At 44.1% G+C, this 24,899-nt stretch overlaps 1 protein-coding gene across 1 annotated transcript in view; it reads right to left on the reverse strand.

The window, feature by feature from the left end:
- The window catches only part of PDK3 (pyruvate dehydrogenase kinase 3), an 83,465-nt gene extending 59,265 nt beyond the window's left edge, over positions 1-24,200 (reverse strand). The window contains exon 1 of the mRNA XM_073667411.1: positions 23,802-24,200. Coding sequence (XP_073523512.1) covers positions 23,802-23,907 — 106 coding nt within the window. The 5' untranslated portion in view covers positions 23,908-24,200. The remainder of the gene's footprint in view (positions 1-23,801) is intronic.
- Positions 24,201-24,899: the final 699 nt, after the last annotated feature.

Consider the following 24,899-nt stretch of genomic DNA (forward strand, 5'->3'; position numbering starts at 1 on the left):
GAGTAAAATATGCACACAATGTGCAATATATATACTGTATATGGTTAATATAATAGCTGACTTAGATCTCACAGAGCCAAATCCTGCCAAAATATAACAATGGAAGCGATATTTGCCACGTCATGTTTTTTATCATGACTTTGTTTAATAAAAGTTAATTTTTAAGATCAAATTTACTCACCTCTTTCTTTGGAGAAATTTCCTGCAAGAAAGTTGTTATCCGTTTGTGAGCTAATGTTTTTCTCCATTCAGTGAAAAACGCTAAAGGAATCTACCTTCTGCTAATGTGAAACCGCTTCAAATCCGCAAGGAATAAAAATCAGCAACGTGTGCAGGAGATTTCAGAAATCTCATTAATTTTGCTGTTGCTGAAAACTGCAGCGTTTTAGGTGCAGAAATGTCTGCTGCAAATACTCAACATGTGCACAAGGGCGGAAAATTGTGACATGATTTATTGGACATGGTATTTAACAAAGTGTTTTCCTCTAGGAGCACTGATGCACACCCAGCACACAGGCACCACAGGGGGGGTCCTCTCATGATAATGTCTGACCTTGCACATGCAAAGTGAAAGATACTATTACCAATTCTTATTTGGGTGGTGGGGGATAAACAATAGATTGCAGGATTTCAATGTCCAATGTCAGACCTACTTATCAAGACAATAGTATAATCACCCACCAATCTATTATGATCAACTCTACAAAAGGCAAATTTCTATAGTAAAATGTAGACTGCCAGGTAATGGTACAGAGTGTAAAGCCCCCGTCTCGCATAGCGAGATCGCTGCTGTGTCACGGTTTTGGTGACACAACAGCGACCTCACCAGCGATGTCGCTATGTGTGACACTTTGCAGCGATCAGCGACCTCACAACAGGGGCCTGATCGCTGCAAAGTGTCCTGGACCATTTTTTGGTCGTTGCCCTCCCGTTGGTCAGCACACATCGCTGTGTGTGACCAGCGGGAGCAGCGATCAGGCTGGTAACCATTATAAACATCAGGTTACTAGGGGCACACACGCACCTAGTAACCCGTTGTTTATCATGGTTACGAGCCTGCTAAAGTGAGCGGTAACCTCCCGCTCACCGTAGCAGAGTGGTAACCATGATAAACAACGGGTTACTAGGTGCGCGTGTGCCCCTAGTAACCCGATGTTTATCATGGTTACCAGCCTGCTCCTGCTTCAGCAGGTTGGTAACCAGGAGCAGGACATCGTAGAAAGATTCTTTCCACGATGTCGCTGCTCCCCTGATCGTTGGTGAGCCTGCCTGTTACAGCTCACCAGCGACCACATAGCGACACAGCAACGATCCCTGACAGGTCGTATCGTTGACGGGATCGTTGCAGCGTCGCTAAGTGTGACGGGGCCTTAAAACCTAAAACAAAAACTGACATCTGAACGAGGCCTTATACTGGCTGGTTTATATACAGCGTGTAAAATAAGTATTGAACACATCAACAATTTTCTAACTGAACATATTTCTAAAGGTGCTATTGAGATGAAATTCTCACCAGATGTCAGTAACAACCCATCCAATCCACACAGGCAAGAAAATCAAACCATAGATATCCATAAATTAAAGTTATGTGTAAAAGTATTGAACACATGAAGAAAGAGAGATGCAAAAAGCCATGGAACGTCATGACACCAGCTGAAATCTATCAGCAATTGGAAAGCAATCCTGCTGTTTAGCAGAAAATAATGTAGCGTCTCATTACCAAGGTGCCACACAAGAAACATCTCATGATGGGTAAAACCAGTGAGCTTTCTCAAAACCTTCATAACCTTATTGTTTCAACACATACTGATGGCATTGGTTACCGAAGAATTTCAAAACTGCTGAAGGCTCCAGTGAGCACTTTTGGGGCCATAGTCTGGAAGTGGAATGAACATAATTTCACCATAAACCGCCACAACCAGACACTTCCTGCAAGATATCAGACAGAGGAGTGAAAATAATTATCAGAAGATTAGTCCAAGCGCCAAGGACCACCACTGGCTTGCTACTTTAAGCATATATGTCCAGTATGAGCAACTGTACCAGTGAATATGGATTAAATTGTTTATGGCTGCCTTGGTGAAATGATCGTTCATCCAACAATTGTTCAACCACCAATCTACCTTTCGGACTATAAGACGCACTTTTTCCCTCCAAAATTTTAGAGGAAAATGGGGGGTGCGTCTTATTGTCTGAATGTTGGGTGTGTATATGTATATGTATATATATATATATATATATATATATATATATATATATATATATATATATATATATATATATATATATATATATATATATATAGGGGGAGCGGTAGCGGTGGAGGAGCGGGGCACAGGAGGCAGCAGCCTACACTGTCCCTGCTGCTAAAGAAAATGAATATTCACTGCTCCCCACGCCCATGGGGTGTGGGGAGCACTGAATATTCATGCTCCTTAATAGCAGCACACAGCGTAGCCGCAGCGCGGCAACTGCTGCTGCCGTAAACGCCTGTGCCCGCTGTGAAAGGGCACAATATTCAACCTCTCTCCACGCCCATGGGGGTGAATATTCATGCCCTTTAATAAGCGGGCACACGCGATAGCCCAGCAGCAGCAGGCTACGCTGTGTGCCGGCTATTAAGGAGCATTAAGTCACTGCTTCCCGCGCACACAGTCCCGGCGTGGGGAGCAGTGACTTCCGGCAGCTGATCTCTTCTTGTGAGCCGCGCATGGCAGTGACACCATGCGCGGCTCACATGGAGAGATCAGTGTGGGCAGGCAGGATGCAGCGCTGGAGGAGATCAGAAAGGTGAGTAGGAGTGTTTATTTATTTTTTTTTTATGTGCAGCATGATGGGGATTAGGGGGACCATGCATACCAGGGTAAGGATGGGGGGGGGCATACATACCAGGATAAAGATGAGGGGGTGCCATGCATACCAGGACAGGGATGAGGGGGTGCCATGCATACCAGGACAGGGATGAGGAGTGCCATGCATACCAGAACAGGGATGAGGAGTGCCATGCATACCAGAACAGGGATGAGGAGTGCCATGCATACCAGAACAGGGATGAGGGGTGCCATGCATACCAGAACAGGGATGAGGGGTGCCATGCATACCAGAACAGGGATGAGGGGATGCGGACCACGTATAAAAGGAAGGGGGGGCATATATACCAGGATGGGGGATATTGTCAGAATTGGGGGACATTACCCCTATACCAGTGTCAGCAGAATACCCCCTCCCCCTTAAAAGTGCATCATGAACACATTTTTTGCTTAAATTTTTTTTTTCCCCTCCTCTAAAACCTAGGTGCGTCTTATAGTCCCAAAAATACAGTACTTCTCTCTGATGTGTGTGGCCATTTTTAGTGTAGTCTACCACGATCTTTCAGATTTCTTACACGCAAGTACTAATTAATGTAAAGTTGGATAGGTTCAGTTGCCCTGGGCTGTTGTACCATGGAACAGGAGCTAATCGTGTAGCTAACTAAACATTTACACAACATGAGAAAAGAAAATGAGAACCACTCGCTAAATGTAGCAAAAGCAATGAAACAGTTATACAAACACAAGTCAGTGCACTCAGCCCATATTAGTTCTTGTCCAGTAAGCAGACCAAACACATAATAGGAGCTGTTCTCTATGGAACGGTGCTGTATTAGCACATTTATCAAAGTAAACTGACTAATGAGTTAGAATGATCGTGTTTTGCAGGTAATTTATACTCACTGATTAAACAAAGGTGACAATGTCTGCCCTTTTTTTTTTCTATGAACACAGGCACAATCACAAATACCGGGAACATGAGCCATATTTCAATAGAGAAAAATAATGAAAAAGCACAATGAACAAGACATCCAAAAACAGATGAATCAAGAATACAAAAGCCTGATTTTATTATAAGTAGCCTGAACATAAGAACTTCACATCACACATCACTAATTAAATTAAAATGTCCTAATCCAAACTGCCACCTCAGGTGACCAAGACAAGATGGTAACAATCACAAAAATAAATTAGTTTCAAATACTGCTGTACTTGCTTTTTTTAACTAAAACCTGATAGCCATGTTTACACTAGACCTTTTTTCACCACCCATTACTCTCAATGGGTGAAAAACGCTGAAGAAAAAAAAAAAAGAAACGCAGAGAGAAGTGACCTGCTCTATTGTGCAAAAAAATGCGAGGCACAAAATACTGATCAAACAAAAACCAAGTTGTATGCATGAGATTTCTGAAATCTCAGTACTTTGCTGGTACTGTAAAACGCAACTGAAAATTTGCATAAAAAAAAAAAACCTAGTGTGAACATGGCCTAAATCTGTTTTCAGTTTCACATCAAGGTTTCGAGCTCTGTACAGTAACTTTACAATCATCCTTTCCTAAATCAGTGACCAGCTGTTCTGAACAAGCTGACTGAAGGTTTCATGGAAGCTACTAGGAAGAAAGAAGAGACTGTAGGTGCCATTATCTTTGAAGAAATCATGCTAGTCATAAAAAGTGGAAAACATGATTCATCAAGGACATTTTACAGTATGAAAAAGTATGGTAACACTTAAGAATGACCTTGATTTCTACATAGCATAGATCACTAATAAAATGTGGTCTGATTGTTATTTATGTCATAATTATAGACAAAATATAACTCAAAACAAACAAAAAAAAAAACAATAGTTATGCACTGTAATAATGAGTAAACCACCACAGTGCATGGAGAAGATGGGAACCTTTTAAGTCTTTTGAGAAGATTTAAGTGTAAAATAAAGAATAAGAACAAAATGCTACTACTATCTTCACTATCCTTGCCTCCATAAAACACACACATGTCCAATATATAAAAAGATTTGTTAAAGAATGCTCCTGTTCCGAGCACAAATGCCATGACATACTTATATGTCAAAGGTCGGGAACCCCAACCCGACCATGACGTATAGGTATGTCAAAAGGTCATGAAGGGGTTAAATATGACCTTTCACAAAAATTTTCATGTTGAACTGGACACACAATGCAATAGTGGAATAAAATGTATCTTTTCTTTTTTATTGTGGCTGGAGGTGTGTACTTCTCCTAGTATAATGCTGACCAATCATAAGCAGGCAACAACATACAGCAGAAAAATATCACTCCCCCATAACAGCTTAGAGCAGGTTTTTCATTGTGTAAGATGTAATGATACAGCCCTGATATCCTGGTCTAACTTCCTGCATTATTAGAAAGTGCTGGGAGTAGAGCACATGTGACTAACACCTTTCAGATAAGGTGATTATAGGTCATGCAAAATGTGGGAAAGACTTAGTGCAACACAGGGGGAAGAGGGAAAAGGAGCTCAGACACTAGGGAAAGGGGGGGGGGGGGAATGGAGACCTACTAATCTAGTCTAGTGTCACCCTGTCTCAATTACCGTGCCTATACTGGTTCTTCACCAATCGCTGCACGCGTGCCTCGCCCTGACTTTCCCTGGCTTATGGCTAAGGCTAGGGAAGAGAGGAGATGAGCACTAGTCAGTCAATCTCCACTAAACTCTATAGACAACAAGGGTAGACAAACAGGTTTAGACGACTCAAGACAAATGCACACGGCCTCAAGCTCCAGAGAAGACGAAGTACTGCTCTTGCTAAAGCCTCACAAGTAGTAATGAATATCACTGGCACCTCCCTCTCAGACACACCAGGTATTTATACACCCAAGCCAGGGAGCTTATTAGCCAGAGGGAGGTAGCCGCTGGGTCCTATAGACAGCCAGCCTCTAAGATGTCTGTAATGACAAACTAGAGATCTCCTGCAACTAACTGCAGGGCGACTGTCACCTCTGACACACCTGTGACATTATAGGAGCAGAGAAGGCTGTCATTATATGTCTCATACAGGAGTAGCCTGCTCTGCGCTCTCTGCAAAAATATGGAAATGTTATAGCGACACCTTTGAGCTCTCATCTACAGACAACAGATAGTGTGGATGGAGGTGCTGTACAATAGAGGTGACTGTGCTATGAAAGGAGGAGGGCTGATAAAAGGGTTTGTAGTGTGACACAGAAACTCAGCTGAGCTTCCCCTACCCCCTACAGGGACCTTATCTGAAACGTGTCAGTCATCTGTGCTCTACTCCCAACACTTTCTAATCATGCAGGAGGTTATAGACCAGGAGATCACAGCTGTATTACTACAGGGTGTGTCATTTATATGGATATACCTAAATTGAAGGGGAATGGTTGATGATATCAACTTCCTGTTCATGGTACATTAGTATATGGGAGGGGGAAAACTTTTCCAGATGTGTGGTGACCATGGCGGCCATTTTGAAGTCGGCCATTTTGGATCCAACTTTATATTTTTCAATGGGAAGAGGGTCACGTGACACATCAAACTTATTGAGAATTTCATAAGAAAAACAATGATGTGCTTGGTTTTAACGCAACTTTATTCTTTCATGAGTTTTTTACAAGTTTATGACCACTTATAAAATGTGTTCAAAGTGCTGCCTATTGTGTTGGATTGTCAATGCAACCCTCTTCTCCCACTCTTGACACACTGATAGCAACACCGCAGAAGAAATGCTAGCACAGGCTTCCAGTATCCGTTGTTTCAGATGCTGCACATCTCGTACCTTGATGGTATGGTGTGGGGTACAAAGATAGTGGGGCCATTCTTCATCAATGGAAACCTCAATGTCACTGGATATCTGAAATTGCTACACGATGATGTGTTGCCCTGAAGATGGCACGTTACCTGAGTTTTTCCAACAAGATGGTGCACCACCACATTATGGGTGTCATGTCAGAGCATTCCTACATGAACAGTTTCCTGGAAAGTGGATTGGTTGTCGTGGGCTAGTTGAATGGCCACCAAGGTCTCCCGATCTGACTCCCTTAGACTTTTATCTTTGGGGTCATCTGAAGGCAATTGTCTGTGCTGTGAACATAAGAGATGTGCAGCATCTGAAACAACGGATACTGGAAGCCTGTGCTAGTATTTCTTCTGCAGTGTTGCTATCAGTGTGTCAAGAGTGGGAGAAGAGGGTTGCATTGACAATCCAACACAATGGGCAGCACTTTGACCACATTTTATAAGTGGTCATAAACTTGTAAATAACTCATGAAAGAATAAAGTTACGTCAAAACCAAGCACAGCATTGTTTTGCTCATGAAACTCTCAATAAGTTTGATGTGTCACGTGGACAGGACTCCTAAAATATATAATAAAATTGGGTACAGTAGTTCTATGCAGTTTGTGGGGAATATTTTTTCATAAGAATTTGGGAAAGTTATGAAATGTCCTATAAATGTCTGTCCTATTCCTGATCTAAGGGTCTAGACTTTTAGCTGAGATGAATCTGTGCTACAGTAAATTTATCACTTAAACATGAGTCATGTATGAGGGAGTCGGAGTCGGATTCGTGGAGTTGGAGTCGGAGTTATGGAAATTGAGGAGTCGGAGGTCTGGCTTACCGACTCCACAGCCCTGGTTGGAGGACAACTGCGGAGAAAGGCAAAAGAGAGACCCCCCCCAGCCCTAACCATTAAGAAAAGACTTTGAGAAAATTACATTTAAGGTCCCCATACAGAATATACTAAAGTTGTCAGAACCTCAGCTGATTCTTTTGCTCTCCTCCGCTGCCCCGGTCTGGCAGGACTCTCACAGAGGAGTTCAGCCAGCTGAGCGTTCCTGTGTTGTATGAGGGAATCAGGAGAATTAGCCGGCAGCTATCTAATATGTATGGGGGCCTTTAGGGAAGCGAGAAAGCGAGGAGAACACTAAAAATGCTAATATAGCAGAACCTACAAATTCAAATTGGGAGTTCTCCTTTTGAAAAAAAAAAAAAAAAAAAGATACTCCTACATAAAATATACAAAATAAGGTACAATTTTATCAGCAATACAAAAAGTTTTATTAATTTGTGATTCATTTATTTCCTTTATTGCGCTCTTGTACATAATGAGATTGTGAGAAGCTGGACGTTGTCTGAATTCAGCCTCGGCATAGCACAATTGCCGGCAGGGAAGGCTGGACGACCGGACCAACAATGCTGCTTATGAGGATCAACTTTAAAGGCCCAAGGTGCTGGTCATGATTGTACATGGAATACAAAGCTGCAGTCACCTTGTCCTCTGCCATAAGACCCCAGCAGAGAGGTCTAGCATGTGTCCCACCAGTTGAGCCAATATGCTGCAAACACTCCTGAGCACCATTTCATTCAAAGTCCTCCTGGGTGGAAGGTGGAGTGCCCGATTTAGTGATCGGTGTGAAGCCAAGGGTTGATGTTCCCAGGTGTGTTGTGAGGGGTGAGAGCTGTTTAAGTAAAATATAAAAAAAAATAATCTTTTTGCGAAGATTCACTTTGATACAGCAAAAAAGGAGCATGCTCTGACATTGCCAACTTCATGATCAAATGTGCTGTAACCCTTACCACCCAAAACCAGTCTCTTTTAGTTGTGCAAAAAGCTATAATCTCCTATTGTAAGTTTCTATGTTATCTTTATTTTTGATCCGATGGCATTCTTCTTTTGATGGTTTTAGTGGATAAAGGTGTTAAAGTTACTAGTACTTAGAAAACCAGCGGTGTAAAATGGTAAAACTTAATGAACTTTTCCTCTAATTCTGGAGTGATTCAATTAATTTGTTCAGACCTAAAATATTCTGCTGCTTCAGCAAAGCCTCATAAATTATAATAATGTCTAGCTCATGATTTTATGAGCGATGGTACAGTCACGCTGCGTCTTTGGAAGGCGAAGAGAAGAGGAAGTGTGCTTGCTGAGTCATCCCGAGGAGTCAAAAAAATACTCCATAAAATGTGCATCGTGCAGTGATGCCTCACGTGTCATTATCGATGGAGTCTGATCAGCTCCACATGCAGAATTGCAGGAAGATGTAAGTAACCCAATGACCTTGGAGAACCAGGAGCGAGACGCTGACGACTTAATATGTCTATGACGGTCATGCAGGCCTTACAGTACTTCTTCCTTTATAATTCCTATGGACAGGTCATTTTCTGGTTGCCCAGTTTGCAGTGCTGACACAACTGAACAGACTAATTATTTAGTTGCATTCCAATGCGCTCCAAAATTATTGCTTCCCAATCAACATATACCGTATATTCCGGCGTATAAGACGACTTTTGAAGACTGAAAAATCTTCTGTCTAGTCTGGGGTCGTCTTATACGCCGGTAATGCTTTTGAACTTTCAGAAATTGACATGCGGGGATACTCTGGGGGTGTTAATAAGCTGCCGTGGCCGTATCCCTGCCATGTCGGAGTTAATATAAGGTGGAGGGAGTTAAAATACGGCGGCGGTAGGTCCAGACAGTCAGCGCTTCTGTGCTGAAACTGACACATCGCTGCGTATTCCCAGCTCCGGACACAGCGCAGGGCTTCTGTGCCGACAGCTTTCACTTGTCACAGAAGCGCTGCGCTGTGTCCGGAGCTGGGAAGTTCGCATCGCTTCTGTGACAATGTATGAAAAGCCGGCAATTCAGCAGCGGCATAAGCCGGCACCCGACAATTTAGAATAGAAAGAATAGAGCTTCACACATAGATTAGATAGATAGAAACATGTCAGTCACATATATATGAAGTACAGTGACAGTATTGCTTACTGTACTTGTCATTTAGTGTAAAGGATTTATTAAAACAAATAATAGTGTTTTCATGCACTGTCTCTTTAAAAAAGCCGGCCGGCAATTCAGCAGCGGTACCCGACAATTTATAACAGACAGAATAGAGCTTCACACATAGATTAGATAGATAGAAACATGTCAGTCACATATATATGAAGTACAGTGATAGTGTTGGTTACTGTACTTGTCATTTAGTGTTAAAATAAAGGATTTATTTAAAAAAAAATTGGCGTGGGGTTCCCCTTAATTTTAGGCTCTAGCGGAGGTTAAGCAGACAGCTGGGGCAGATGTTTGAAGCCTGGGAAGGGGGTAATACCCACGGAGCTTCCCAGGCTACTAATATCAGCCCCCAGCTGAATACCTAGCCTTTACTAGCTATTAAAATGGGGGACCCCCCCCAAAAAAATGACGTGGGGTCCCCCCTAATTTAATAGCTAGCAAAGGCTAGGCAGACAGCTGGGGGCTGATATTAATAGCCCAGGAAGGGAGCCATGAATATTGACCCCCTCCCAGGCTAGAAACACCAGCCGTCAGCCGCCCCAGAAATGGCGCATCCATAGGATGCGCCAATTCTGGCACTTAGCCTCGCTCTTCCACGCTGCCCTGGTGCGGTGGCAGGGGGTAATAGGGTTGGGGTTGATGTCAGCTTATAATGCCAGCTGACATCAAGCCCAGGTTAGTAATGGAGAGGCGTCTATAAGACACCCCCATTACTAACCCCATAGTCAAAGTTAAAAAAAACACAAACACCCAGAATAAAGTCCTTTAATTGAAATAAAGACACAATTCTTTATTGTTCTAAATTAAACCATACTTACCATCACGCCCATTCCAGCTGAAGCCAACGATCTCCTGCAATAAAAGAAAAATAATAAACCAACCTCATCCTTACCTCTCCATGGTTCCCAGGACAGCTTCAGCTCTGCTACATCGAGATGACAGGCTGGACCGCAGCAGAACGCCGCCATCCAGCCTGTCATCCCGCAGACACTGAGAAGCGCAGGCATGCTTGCGCTCCTCAGTGTCTCGCTGTGACGGCATCCAGATGAGCCGACAATGAACTCAGCTCACCTCCTGGACGTCCGTCACTGACAGCGTGGGAAACTTCTACTGCGCATGCGGGGAGCAGGAGAATTTTCCCACGCTGTCAGTGACGTGCATGAGGTGAGCCGAGTTCATTGGACATGATCTCGGCTCATCTGGATGCCGTCACAGTCAGACACTGAGGAGCACAAGCATGCCTGCGCTTCTCAGTGTCTGCCGCATGGCAAGCTGAACGGCAGCGTTCTGCTGCGGTGCAGCCTGTCATGTGAATGTAGCAGAGCTGGACCGGTCCTGGGAACCATGGAGAGGTAAGGATGAGGTTGCTTTATTATTTTACTTTTATTGCAGGAGATCGTTGGCTTCAGCTGGAATGGGCGTGATGGTAAGTATGGTTTAATTTAGAACATTAAAAAATTGTGTCTTTATTTCAATTAAAGGACTTTATTCTGGGTGTTGTGTTTTTTTTAATTACTTTACTAGAAATTCATGGTGGTCATGTCTAATATTGGCGTGACCCCATGAATTTCGGGCTTAGGGCCAGCTGATAATGCCAAGCTGGCCTTAACCCCTTTATTACCCAGTGAGCCACCGCACCAGGGCCCTGGATGAGTTGGGTACAGCGCCAGAAGATGGCGCTTCTATGAACGCGCCATTTTCCGGGGTGGCTGCGGACTGCAATTTGCAGCGGGGGGGGCCCAGAAAGCTTGGGTCTCCCTGCGCTGCAGATTCCAGCCCCCAGCTGCCTAGTTGTACCTGGCTGGACACAAAAAATAGGGCGAAGCCCCACGTCTTTTTTTTTTTAATTATTTCATGAAATAATTAAAAAAAAAAGGGCTTCCCTATATTGTTGTGTCCGGCCAGGTACAAATAGGCAGCTGGTGGTTGGGGGCAGCCCGTTCCTGCCTGCTGTACCTGGCTGGACACAAAAATATGGCGAAGCCCACGTCAACATTTTTGGGAAAAATTAATTACAAAATTAATAATAATTTAGGGACTGCATCTTTATTAACCCCCTCAATTGTCATTTAGTGTTAAAATAAAGGATTTTTTAAAAAGAAAATTGGCGTGGGATCCACCATCATTATAGTCTCTAGCGGAGGTTAAGCAGACGGCTGGGGCAGATGTTTGAAGTCTGGGAAGGGGGTAATACCCACGGAGCTTCCCAGGCTACTAATATCAGCCCCCAGCTGAATACCTAGCCTTTACTAGCTATTAGAATGGGGGACCCCCCCAAAAAATGACGTGGGGTCCCCCCTATTTTAATATGTTTATGAGTGACAGTTTTCCTGCTATATACCTGCATGTCATAAGAATTTAAATTAAAAAAGGACCATGTTAAATTCAAATCTGTTTTTTTTTTAATTTTTACCGGTGTTTGGTATGCGTTGGAAAAGGGGTAGTCTTATACGGTGAATATATCCTAAACTCTATATTTTAACAGGAAAGTAGGGGGGTCGTCTTATACACCAGGTCGTCTTATACGCCGGAATATACGGTAACTACAATAAGAAACCAGCGTGAAATAAAAATATTCATTTTTAAAAATGTAAAATATATTTAAAATAAAATTCAGGTACTTTCAAATTACATCCACCACCCAGCCACACTCTGATATTATATACTTGTAAGTACACCTTTATATTCATACCCATATTGATATAAATGTAGGAAATACAAAGGAAAGACCCCAGTGTGACTATAGGATCATTAATTAATCCTTTATGGTTGAGAAGGAATTTAGATTTAGCACTTTTATTCACATATGGAACTATTAATTAATGGTCATTTGTTTATAGGGGCATAAAAGAGGTATTTAAAAACTCTGCACTTGCACTTTGTAGCATATTTGCACTAGAAAATTTGGCATTTGCACTTTGTAGCCTACTTGTACTATTTGATATGGGGATAGGTGCAATAAAATATTAGAACAACAACTGATGAAATATAAATAAATATATAAAAAAAATTATAAATTTGATCAGCCTGTGGCTGGTGGTGGATGTAATTTGAAAGTACCTCAATTTTATTTTAAATATATTTTAAATTATTCTGAAATAAAAATATTGATTTTTAAAAATTATGTTTTATTATTTTTGTATCTTCCTGCTCTTGAAATTGGTGCGACAGCACGCTGGTTTCTTATTGTAGTTATATAATTATTTAGTTGTCCTAATACTAGCGAAGCCTCACAAATGGTGCAGGGATGTGCACACCCGTGGAAGCCGGGCTGTGGAGTCGGTGTCCATTTTGGTGGAGTCGGTATAAAATGGACCAACTCTGACAATATATAATACATTGGGTATAGTAGGACATTGCAGGATTTGCTGTAAATGTTTTCCTAGGAATTTGGGAAAGTTATGAAATGTCCTATAAATGTCTGTTCTGTTCCTGATGTAAGAATCTCGGCTTTTAGTTGAGATGAATCTGCTGCACTTTATGTACACGCTCAGTAGTGAGGCAGGGCTGTGGAGTCGGAGTCGCAGTAAAAGTCAGGGAAATTGAGGAGTTGGAGTCAGAGGTTTGGCTTACCGACTCCACAGCCCTGCGTGGAAGTTCGGGCTCTAGTACCCGACCTTTATTTCAAAGTTCGGGTCGTGTACCAGAACTGTACCCAAACTTGAACCAAAACTCCATTGAAAACATTGGGGACCAGGAAAATATTCTCTCTCGGAAAGTCAGTGTTCGGCATTTAGCATTGGACAGTGACTGTCCGGTATGAACGACGGACTTTTAAGTTCGAGTTCGCTCATCTCAGGTCATGCTTTTCAACATATTTCAGGCAGAGCCTCACTTTACCAACACTGTCTGGATGACTATAGTAAAGTGTGAGGCCTCATGCCCACGATATTAGTATGGCGTCATAGTAGGACTCTAGTTCAGATGCCCTGGAGCTGGGAGGTGTATATAGAATACATGCTATATCCTATGCCCAATGTACTGCGGTATTCTCCTCTAGAAGCCATCAGTACTAGAGGAGAATATTTCAGTACCCGCCAGACACTGTCCGTAGAGGGCACACGGCTCCACACCACAGGCTCTGAGGTTTTGATCTAATTTTGTTTGACCTTTTACATAGGACTTACGAACTGTGAACGCAATGGGGGAGGGGAAGATATATTATTAGAAACTTCTAATCTTTGTTGCTTATTACAACCAATCACAAAGCAGCTTTCATTTTACCAGACCTGTTTAAAAAATGGAAGCGGTACTTTAGTTGCTATGAGCAACAGTGACAGGTTTGCTAGACAAGGCCCAATTGTTCTGGAGGCATCACGTCCCTGCAGTGTCATGTGACTGCATTATCCGTGTGCACAAGCAGATGTAACTGCTGATCCAGACCAAATAGATGGCTAATATGAGGGATTGTGTCTGGTGACCTCAGGAACCCTAGTGAATAGGTAATTATTACTAGTGGCATGGATACCATGCTTCTAGAACAGAGCAATTATTAATTTATATACTTAAAGGGAATCTGTCACCAAGTTTGCTCCACTTAATCCTAGAGCAGTATAATGTAGAGACAGAGACCTTAATTCTAGTTATGCGTCACTTATTGGGCTGCTTGCTGTAGTATTTTATCAGCAGGAGATTATCACTAGAGAGCTAATAAACCTGCTGCCATGTAGTACAACCACACCCCCACCACTGATTGGCAGCTTTCTGCCTAAGCACAGTGTACATAGAAATCTGCCAATCAGTGGTGTGGGCGGGGTTATACAGGGCTCAGCATTCAGAGAACAGCAGCAAACAGAACAGGGATTTAAAAAAAAAAACAAGTTAGTGGCACTGATAAGTCACACAGTGTGCCTGCAGCAGGTAGTAGGGGGCACCCTATACCCCGTACTGTATTGAGGGTTTAAGATAATAATAATGGATTACCACCACGCTGGTCCACTGGGATCAGGAAATAAGGAGAGTACTTAAAAAACATATTTATTGATAAATGTATTAATATTGAATTATAAAGTTATGAATTTAAAATGATAATGTGCACTGTGCTGTGGCTGGTTCACTTTGTTGATGTATAAAAGGGTCTACTCCAGAACCTGAAGTAGAGGTAGATCTAGATTAATCTATATCTACCTCTACTCCAGGTTCCCATAGGCTCTGGACCCCGTAGAAGCCTCATCTCAGACTGACCCTTTTATACATCAACAAAGTGAAGCAGCCACAGCACAATGCACATTATCCTTTTAAATTCATAAATATATTAAAATTTAATTATAAAGTTATCAATAAATATGTTTAAGTGTACCCATATTCTTCTTATTTCCTGATCCCAGTGGACCAGCACGTTGGTAATCCATTATTATTATCTTAAACCCTCAATACAGTACGGGGTATATGGTGCCCTACCTGCTGCAGGGTGGTATGAGGGCCCGACGTCCACAGATGGGGGTTGTGCTCACAGCCCAACACCGTGCAGGACGTTTGGCATTTTCCACAGAACACCAGGATTGGCAAAGTCGCCACTGGCGCCCTGTGCCCTTCACAGATGAAAGCAGGTTCACACTGAGCACATGTGACAGAGTCTGGAGACGCCTTGGAGAGCGATCTGCTGCCTGCAACATCCTTCAGCATGACCGGTTTGGCAGTGTGGGGTGGCATTTCTTTGGAGGGCCGCACAGCCCTCCATGTGCTCGCCAGAGGTAGCCTGACTGCCATTAGGTACCGAGATGAGATCCTCAGACCCATTGTGAGACCATATGCTGGTGCGGTTGGCCCTGGGTTCCTCCTAATGCAGGACAATGCCAGACCTCATGTGGCTGGAGTGTGTCAGCAGTTCCTGCAAGATGAAGGCATTGAAGCTATGGACTGGCTTGCCCGTTCCCCAGACCTGAATCCGATTGAGCACATCTGGGACATCATGTCTTGCTCCATCCACCAACGTCACGTTGCACAACAGACTGTCCAGGAGTTAGCGGATGCTTTAGTCCAGGTCTGGGAGCAGTTCCCACAGGAGACCATCCGCAACCTCATCGGGAGCAAGCCCAGGCATTGTAGGGAGGTCATACAGGCAAGTGGAGGCCACACACAATACTGAGCCTCATTTTGACTTGTTTTAAGGACATTACATCAAAGTTGGATCAGCCTGTAGTGTGTTTTTCCACTTTAATTTTGGGGGTGACTCCAAATCCAGGCCTCCATTGGTTAATAAATTTGATTTCCATTGATGATTTTTGTGTGATTTTGTTATCAGCACATTCAACTTTGTACAGAATAAAGTATTCAATGAGAATATTTCATTCATTCAGATCTAGGATGTGTTATTTCAGTGTTCCCTTTATTTTTTTGAGCAGTGTATAACCGATGAAGATGAAGACCTCATTTCTTGTTGGGTCCTGAATCTAATGTGTCACCCCTCATGTAACTCTCTGGAATGGTTCCCATCGTACTAGGTGAAGGTTTCTGTAATTTATGAACCATGTTAAAAAGAAAGTTTGTGTTAATTATTTTCATGGATTCAGTCAAGCGTGAAGGATTTACGGAGGGACGGCAGAGTTTCCATGATTTACGTCACATCATCCTCTGCAGGAAGATCTCAAAGGTTATAAAAGAGAACTGCGTGTTCCAATATTTAATGGCGGATTACTTCTCCCAGTACAGTGGAGCGCCAGGAGTTTATGAGAAACGAGGCCTACACTAGGTTTAGATCAGTCATGACAAAAACGTTTGCAGTGTCTTTTGGAAACGCAGTTCATTTAAACCTGGGGGTGAAAATATTTCTAAAGCTCATATAGTCAGATTGTAAGGCTGCAATAAATCTTTAAAGGGTATTCCCACCTGAGAAATGCATCAATAAATAAATGAAAGGGATACGATTCAATGTGTTTATTCATATGTTCAGGTTTTTGTCAGAATCATCTAAAATGTTGCATTTAATGCAAACGAATATATTTTATAACTCACTGACATACTGCTGAAAAACATGGAAAATAATGAACGTACTGCAGGTTTGAAAAGCCACAGCATTTTCACTACTACCACAGATTACAAATCCAACACGAGTGAATATAGTCTCACTGTCACTTTTAGGGCAGAGACAGACTGCCATATAACTCGTGCGAGGATGGCATCATAAACCTTGTACTGACCGGCACCTCTCCTGACCTGAACATGACAGTGTGATGGATTCCTATGCAGCCGTCAAGCTCAGGTCAGCAGAGGTGCCGGTCAGTACGAGGTTTATGATGCAATCCTTGCACCAGAAATACGGCAGTCTGTCTCTGCCCTTGGGCTACATTCCCACAATGAGATTTTGGTTGGTTTATTATGTTGTGTATTTTTGAAAAAAAGGCAAGTAACCTTTTTTACCTAATAAGTGCGGAAATGGTGCAGAAAATCTGTATCATCAAAAGCTCACCAAAATCTCATCACGGGAATGTCACCTTGATACTCGTCTGCCACTTTACTTAAAGCATAAAGGCCTCCTTACACATTAGACTAAACTCATCCAAACTCTCTGATATCAGCACAATCAGCCAACAGTCCGGCACGTATGGGGGCCTCCCGAATCTCCCCCGACAGATGATGTCAGGGGGAGAAATAGTTAGACACTTTGAATTTCAATGCCCAATCCTTTTCTTATTCAGGAGGTTGGCCACTGCCAGAGCCGTTCTCCTCTATACCCTTTGAAAACACATGAATGTTCAGCCAAACATTCAGGTCTATGAGGAATAAGGCCTTGTCATCTCCTTTACTATGGGAATATATGAGAAGATTTCATAGGTACGGTGCAGGCTCTAGGACAGCCATTTTCACAGAGAAAACAGGGATTTTACTGCAGCAAGTAGCCCAGTAAGTGACAAATGGCTGGAGTCAGTGCCTTTGTTCCTATATCATGCTGCTCTCAGATAAAGTAGCAAAACCCTGGTGACAGATTTCTACTGAAAGGCTTTTTCTTTACTGGTGGAAGAGTTTCTTTTGCTTGGACTGAGCATTTCTCATTACCCCCAGCATAAAGCTGATCCAAGGAGACTAATGGGGGATGCAGCCCTGAATATGGGGGAGCAGAACCAGTCCTGACTTTTAGGATCAATTTTACTTCACCTCCTTAAGCAAATTAATGACGGTCTATCCAATAACTGACAACCCATTTAAGGCCAAAATGGAGGCCAATTGACACCCATTTTTTTCCAGAGAGTATTGCCTGGTTTATAAGACTCCTTATGCCAGATGGTGGTCTCCACAAGGAGAAACAGTAGCTACTGTTAGACCCAAGGAAAGATGTGTTAAAACCAGGGCGGTGGAGTAGGTGTCCATTATGGTGAAGTTGGTATAAAATGGACCGACTCCTATTTATAAATATATAATAAATTGGTTCAGTAGTACAACGTAGTTTGTGGGGAATATTTTTTCATAAGAATTTGGGAAAGTTATGAAATGTCTGTTCTGTTCCTGATCTAAGGATCTCGGCTTACAGACTCCACAGCCCTAGTAAAAGCTACGTAAATCTTTCTGTTATACTAAAGCATACTTTGCAATACTGAGAAGCAGACCAAACAGGAAACTTCCCATCCGTAATGATGATTGCTATTACTGAAGACATCGGATAGGGCTATTTGCACTATATTGCTTGGAATGGAAACTAATTTATTTATCTTTTTCTGATTCAATGCATTTACAATAAATGATGTCATCTGCTCTTACGCAAACTTATTGGTCTTCATGGTTAGAGGTGTATCCAATAAGGTGTGCCCCCGGTGAGGTGAAGGCGTGCAGACTCTGGAGTGGCCTCCAGGTTGATCCACCATTAGGCTGCATTCAGACGTTACGACTATGTGGGGTTTTTTCCCACAATCACGGTAGAACTGCAACACTTTTAAACAATTCTAGAAAACCTTGGTAAAAATGCATCACTTGAAGCAAGATAAAAAAACAAAACAAAACACACGTCTACAACACGTGAACGCAGCCGAAAAGTCTAATATGCAGAAATAATCCAAAGCTCCACCAGATAAAGCTTTCATTTCTCTTTTCTGGAGTACAAATGCACATAACATTGCTGTACATGTGCTTTTGTGCTTCAAAATGAAACATTGAGAATGAGACCTGTTGGTGCATTTGTGGCACCCCAGGGGTCTGGTTTCCCACAGTAATGTAATGTTATGTCTGAGAGCAGGTGGGAGGTCCTTTGGTCAGGGATCCTGTGCATGCCACACCTCCTGCCCAGTCTTGGGAGGGGAAGACCTTCCCCTATATAAACCCGGGGCTGAAGCAGGGTTAGTCAGTCAAGGAGAGTAGAGACAAGAAACAGTCACAGGAAGAAACAGCAGAAGCTCAGTGGGAGCAATACTACTACAAGTCAGGGGCTGGCAGCTGCAGAGCTCGCCCTGACTGAGAAGCTTTCTTACCGGACCCGGCGTCCGAGGCTGTGGGGACTAACTCTTACCCAGCAGCAGAAGCCGACCGGCAGGGGATTTCAGGTCCTCAGGCCCAGAAACCCGAAGGCACGGTCACACGCGTGGGACCAGCGCCGCCATCGTGCAGCGGAAGCCATTAGAAGGCCCCGAGTCACCGGCCATACGGGTGAGCACCACACGGTACACTCAGGGACGTGGGCTACTTATATCCGCTTCTAGCAAGGTAGCCAGAAGAGTACAGTCAGTTTGGGAGGCCTACAACTCCGCCTGGCCAGGGGAGATCCCATCTGCTCAAGGACTGACCAGGCCCCGTTCGCTAGCAAGTACTCCGGGAGGGTCTATCGTTGTTACCAGTAAAGACCCTGAATTACACCGCACCGTCTCTGAGTGGTTCCTGCTACCCCCATCTTCCACGTCGGCTGCCCTGAGGCCATACCCCTCCCGTTGGGGGTTATACTATCACGCTGCACAATTCTACACCGGCCTCAGCGGTCTGCCCTGCAGCGGCAGCTCCATAGCTGCAAATCAACGGGTGGCGTAGTCGACACTCAAATAACATCTATCAAGACTGCCACACACTGAGTTGACTCCCTGGGCACGGACCGGGTCCCCGCCACTCGGAGACTACAACCCTCATCTGATCCGGTTCCGGGTAAGCCCCCGTGCGCGAGACGCTGCGCGACACAGCAGGCCCAGGGGCGCGTCACATTGACCCCCCTTTCATATTTATCTCCATGGTTACAGACTACAAACAAGCTCCGTTGTCAGATCCTGCAGTCATCCTCCCATCCTTCCCCTACTTCTTGCAAACATAGAACAGTGGGAAATTAAAAACGACTGAATTGTTGATATAGTATTTAACAAAATAAAAGCCCCCTGTCCCATAAATGGGTCGTCCATATTGTTTCTTCTTGTATTACCTTGTGCCAGAGAGACCAGAGCTGGGAGTAAAGTGGGCTGGCTCAACGCTCATTTCAACACATAAGCCCCCTTCTCTGTCCACACATTCACTTAAAAACCCTTTTAGACATATTTTAGGATTTTTTTCATAGGTTGTGGTGTGGAATAAACTATGTAAAAAAAATAATTCTGGCCAATGAGTTTCCCAGGGTGCTTTTACATTGCACTTTGGCACCTGTTCAGTGGCCCCATCCGAATCCCATTTTGCGGGGGGTTTGGACGTATGCCATAGACTAAAATGGTGCTGACAGAGTGAACGTGCGCTCTGCCGTGCAGAATTTTCAAGCATGTATGCCTACTGGAGGCAGGCACTCAGACATGTCTACTACATCTGGGTCTCCACCACCAGTAGGCGTATATGTCTGAAAATGATGCACAGCAGAGCGCATGTTCGCACCATTATAGTCTATGGCCCCATCGGCGAAAATGTCAATTCCTTTTTGCAGAGGGTTTGGACATAAGCCCCGATGGGACTTCCGAACGTGTGTCTGAACGGAATGGGTAAGCCCCCTAAGGTGACACTTCCTGTGCTGCAGGGATCACTTTTCAGTAGTTTTCTCAATATCACAATGGAAGGTAACACCTCTATATACAGAAGATAACACAGGATCTGTCCCATATAGGGGGTCTGAGTGCATCTGTATTATGGCGACTAATCCCGGGACGATAGCGAATCTACTGATCCGATGATACTGCTACGGACTGTAATACAGAAGCTAGTGTGTGCCTGCAGTATGGCCGTCTAAAAGAAGCCCAAAAGAGAATTTCTATTTTGTGACATGCTGCATGCTAGCATTGTATGTCTGAAGAAAGTGTACACTCACAGCGGGACAGAAAGCAGCCCCAAAAAGAGGGTTCGTCCAGCATCTATCTCTCCCCACTCCTCTTTACACAGGAACGCATTCTCTGCCGAGCACTCCTGTGTTCTCTAGGAGAGAAGTGCTTCCCAACTCCTCTGGTGGCGTCAAATGTCACTGAGATAAGGATTGGCTGTCCAAAATCGAACCTGCCTGATCTTTAGCTCCCCGGCATCATGTCAGGGGAGAGTTGTCAGCCGCCATACACATTAGACTAACATCAGCCTAGTCTGATCATATCAGCCACCCAATATGTATGGGAGATTATGGAAATCATTCAGAGTCCAAAATGTTGGTAAAAGTTTTATAGAATTTAGAAACCGTCTCTTCAGAGAGGAAGTCGACTAGAACTCTAGTGAATTTGGAGTTTTTCAATAAAAATGATATCATTAAAAAAAAAAAAAAAAAAAAAGTTTTATAGAAGATGCCATCTCTTGGTGTAGAACTTACTTGCAGGGTGTCTCGTACCTTTCCCTGAAACTGACACCTATGTGACTCACCTGCCGGAACCCTTATCTAATAATGTTCTCGGCCGCCGCTGCCCCATAGTTCTGTGGTGTGAGCCACAATGAAAACCTCAAGACACAAAAAAAAAAAAAGAAATCTACTGCAGCACAAGCAAAAAGCAGCTAGAAAAAGAGAAGAAATTAGATTGTGTATGGAGGGGATAGTAACAACAGGCACAAATGGAGAGCGAGGTTACAAAACAAATACAATGTTTAATGATATGTAGATCAGACACAAAATGAGCAGAATTATCCAGGAAAGAGCCATAGGAGGCATATAATACCCCAAACCTAAGAGGCACCAGCCCCCGCACACAGGAGTCATGGTGCTGGAGTAATATAATAAAATAAGTAACGGAGGGTGACCTCTAGCGCCGGTATCGGATACGTTGTGCCTGGGCTCCGTACAAACCTGCCCACCATTATTTATTATTGCTTCATTGAATCACCAACAAGGAGCAGCAGAATGGCGACTTAGCATCTGGGGGGTCCGGGGTTTGGGGCTGTTATTCTATGACCACCCTACACGCATTTTAAATTGTTATTAATTAGGCTTATGGATGTCTGATTTACCATCAGCCGACTGTGTGTCATCTCCTTTTACTGGTGTCACCGCCGGCTCCGGACACAGCCTCTTCTCTCCGGGTCTAGAACAGCCACAGTGAGAGGGTTTGGGGCACATCCATGTGCCACTACTAAGAGCAGGGCAGTGGTAAAATGTGTCACTACTGTGGGTATAAGGGTATGAGCCCACGTAGCGTTTTACAAGCGTATATGCTGCGGAATTTCCGCAGCGTAAACGCTTGTGAAACGTTATGTAATCCGCCCCCCATAGTCCCCAAGGGGATTCCACAAGTTCTATGCCCATGCTGCGGGCAAAAATCCGCAGCATGTCAATTAATTTTTCGTTTCCGCAAGCGGAATTGCCTTTGCAATGCAATAAAAAACGCAAGGCAATTCCGCATGCGTTTATCCGGGAGAGGACATGCAGAAATGAAGCAGAAATTTTCTGCTTCATTTCCGCAACGTGGGCACATAGCCTTAGGCCTTAGGCTATGTGCACACAGTGCGTTTTTTTTTTATGCGTTTTTGATGAGGCAAATCTGCGCGGAATTGGCCCCAAAAAGGCATTGCAAACCTTATCCCAGTATTTCCTATGAGATTTTGCAAAATCTGTGCACAAGATCAGGAATTTTCCTTACAGAATTTCAAGTGCGTAAAAAGAAACAGCATGTCCATTCTTTGTGCGTTTTTTCTATACAATGCATTGGAAAAAACGCATGGCAAATCCACATGCAAAAAACGCGTGGAATTTCCACAGCATTTTTGATGCCATCAGGTGCAGAACCTTACAGAAACGCTGCAGAAATTTCTGCAAGCAAATCCTGATGGTGTGCACATACCCTAACAGCTATTCTTCACTGTGCAGGCGATGGTAGTGGCGAGGGCAGACACCGAGCATCAGTCCTTCCGGCTCCAGCCACCTGGACAAGGTTATGCTCCTAACTGGGGTCTTCTAGGCTAAGTTTCCACCTTACGGTATTGGTGAGAATTTCACACTGAATTTTCATGCAGAAAAAACGCAGTGTCTAAAGCCACGTTCACACGTTCAGTATTTGTAAGAAAACCAGGAGAGGAACAATCAGAGGAAATGTATCATAGAAACACGTCACCATTTCTGTATTTATCACCCACTCCTGGTTTTGGCTTACAAATACTGAGGTAAAATACTGACCAAATACTGATACTGAGTGTGAACGGAGCCTTACAGTTCCGGTTTTTCTTTTTGTACACTGACCCGCGGTGCGTTTGAAATCCACTGAATTTCTTGCGGTCAGTATATATGTTTTATTCACATATTTTACACTTGAATGATATATGGAAAATCCACAGATGACTGGATTATAAAGCCAAGTACCAGGAAGGTTCAAAAACAAAGCACAAAGCCGCTTTACTCAGAACATGACATTCTAATTAACCAAAAAACATTAAAAAATCAGAGTCAAAAATGGGATTAAAACACAGTAAAAACCCCGCAGGTGACCTAATATACGTAATAGAGGCAGACGTTCATTGGGGGGGGGGGGGGGGGGGACAGGGCCTTACAATAGATTTGTTTGGGGGGGACTTTATGCAGTTTTTCATGGTCCGACCTTTATCATAAAAGTATAGTCGTCTGTGTTCTCCAGGACTGGACGGACTGATGAGCACGGACCACCGACAGGATGGGATCTGTGGCCGCTGCACACGGTAACATGGCGGCATCTGACCCCAATATTCAGTACCCCATGTACAACACCACTGCCAGCAAATACAGGCACATTCACTACATCTTGTGGGGTGGATAATGGGGGTTATCCTTCTGGTCGCTATGGGCAGCTCCACCTTCCCTGCACTGGAGGATTTGGGAGCTGCTCGTTATGACGTCATCACCCATGCCATCTCCGAGCCCCATGACATCATACATACACCCACTCACCGAAATCCAGGAACTGCTTGATGGAGAGCGGGGAGGGGGAGAACTTGGAGTAGTACTCGATCTGGTTGGGGATGGTGCTCTTCAGCAGGTTCACACACAGCCGCATGATGCTGCTCCGGAGGTGCGGACCGCAGGCAGTGATGAGGGCGCCGCCAGCTGTCACATAGTCACCAGCGCAGGACTGACTGCGCTGACTGCGCTCCGGTGCACAATGCCGGCCACTAAGAAGAAGCCCGAGGCCGGGGATCTCTGGAGCCCGCCCACCCCAGCGGCAGAGGCCTCGGACACGCCCCCGTGACCGCGCGTGCCCGCACACAGCACGCTCTCAGCGGCATCCCTGCATCAGGAGACAAAGCGCGGCCACGGCCGGCAGGAAGGGGGCGTGTCACCAAGTCTGGCCCCGCCTCTCCAATGCTGCCTGGTTTCTGATTGGTGGTGAACAGGTGTGAAAGCCACCTTTCTCATTCAGGAAGGTTGTGCAGGTAAACAGTGGGCGGGGAGCTCTGACGTCACCTTCGGACGTGCGAGTGAGGAAGGCTCTGGGAAGGGAGCTGCTGACGTCATGATGCTGCAGGGGGCTTCTTATTTGGGGCTAAAGTTGGTTTCTTCTTCAGCAATTTCTTTTTTCTGTTTTTACAGGTTTACCAACAAAAATAAGAAATCACATTAATAAAATACAATGCAGCGAGCTGCCCTGATGAGAATATACTTAAAAGCTGCTACAAAAATTATAAAAGTGGCACAAAAATGGGCATCAAAGTGGGCAACGGAGGGCGTTATTGATAGGGTTAAATGACTTTGGGCCACTGATCTCACCACCATTACACAGTGATGCCACACATCAACTTCAGGTCACGCCAGCCTGGACCATCAGAACGGGCATGAAAGTGGGCAAATAGCAACTTTTCCCAGAGTTGAATAAGTAACTGCTAGTTTTAGAGGGTTAAATGACTTTGGTCCACTGATCCCACAGCACCAGCACAAAACTGGCGGATCCACAGCAAAATCAGGATTTTTTTTTTTTAAGGCTGACGGATTGTTTACTGATCAAAAAGATGGCGACTCACATGTCTTGTGTGGTCCATAAATGTGACCCCG

This window comes from Phyllobates terribilis, unplaced genomic scaffold (genome assembly GCF_046119375.1).
Source record: "Phyllobates terribilis strain yellow unplaced genomic scaffold, ASM4611937v1 Scaffold_2__4_contigs__length_985480577, whole genome shotgun sequence".
NCBI lineage: Eukaryota > Metazoa > Chordata > Amphibia > Anura > Dendrobatidae > Phyllobates > Phyllobates terribilis.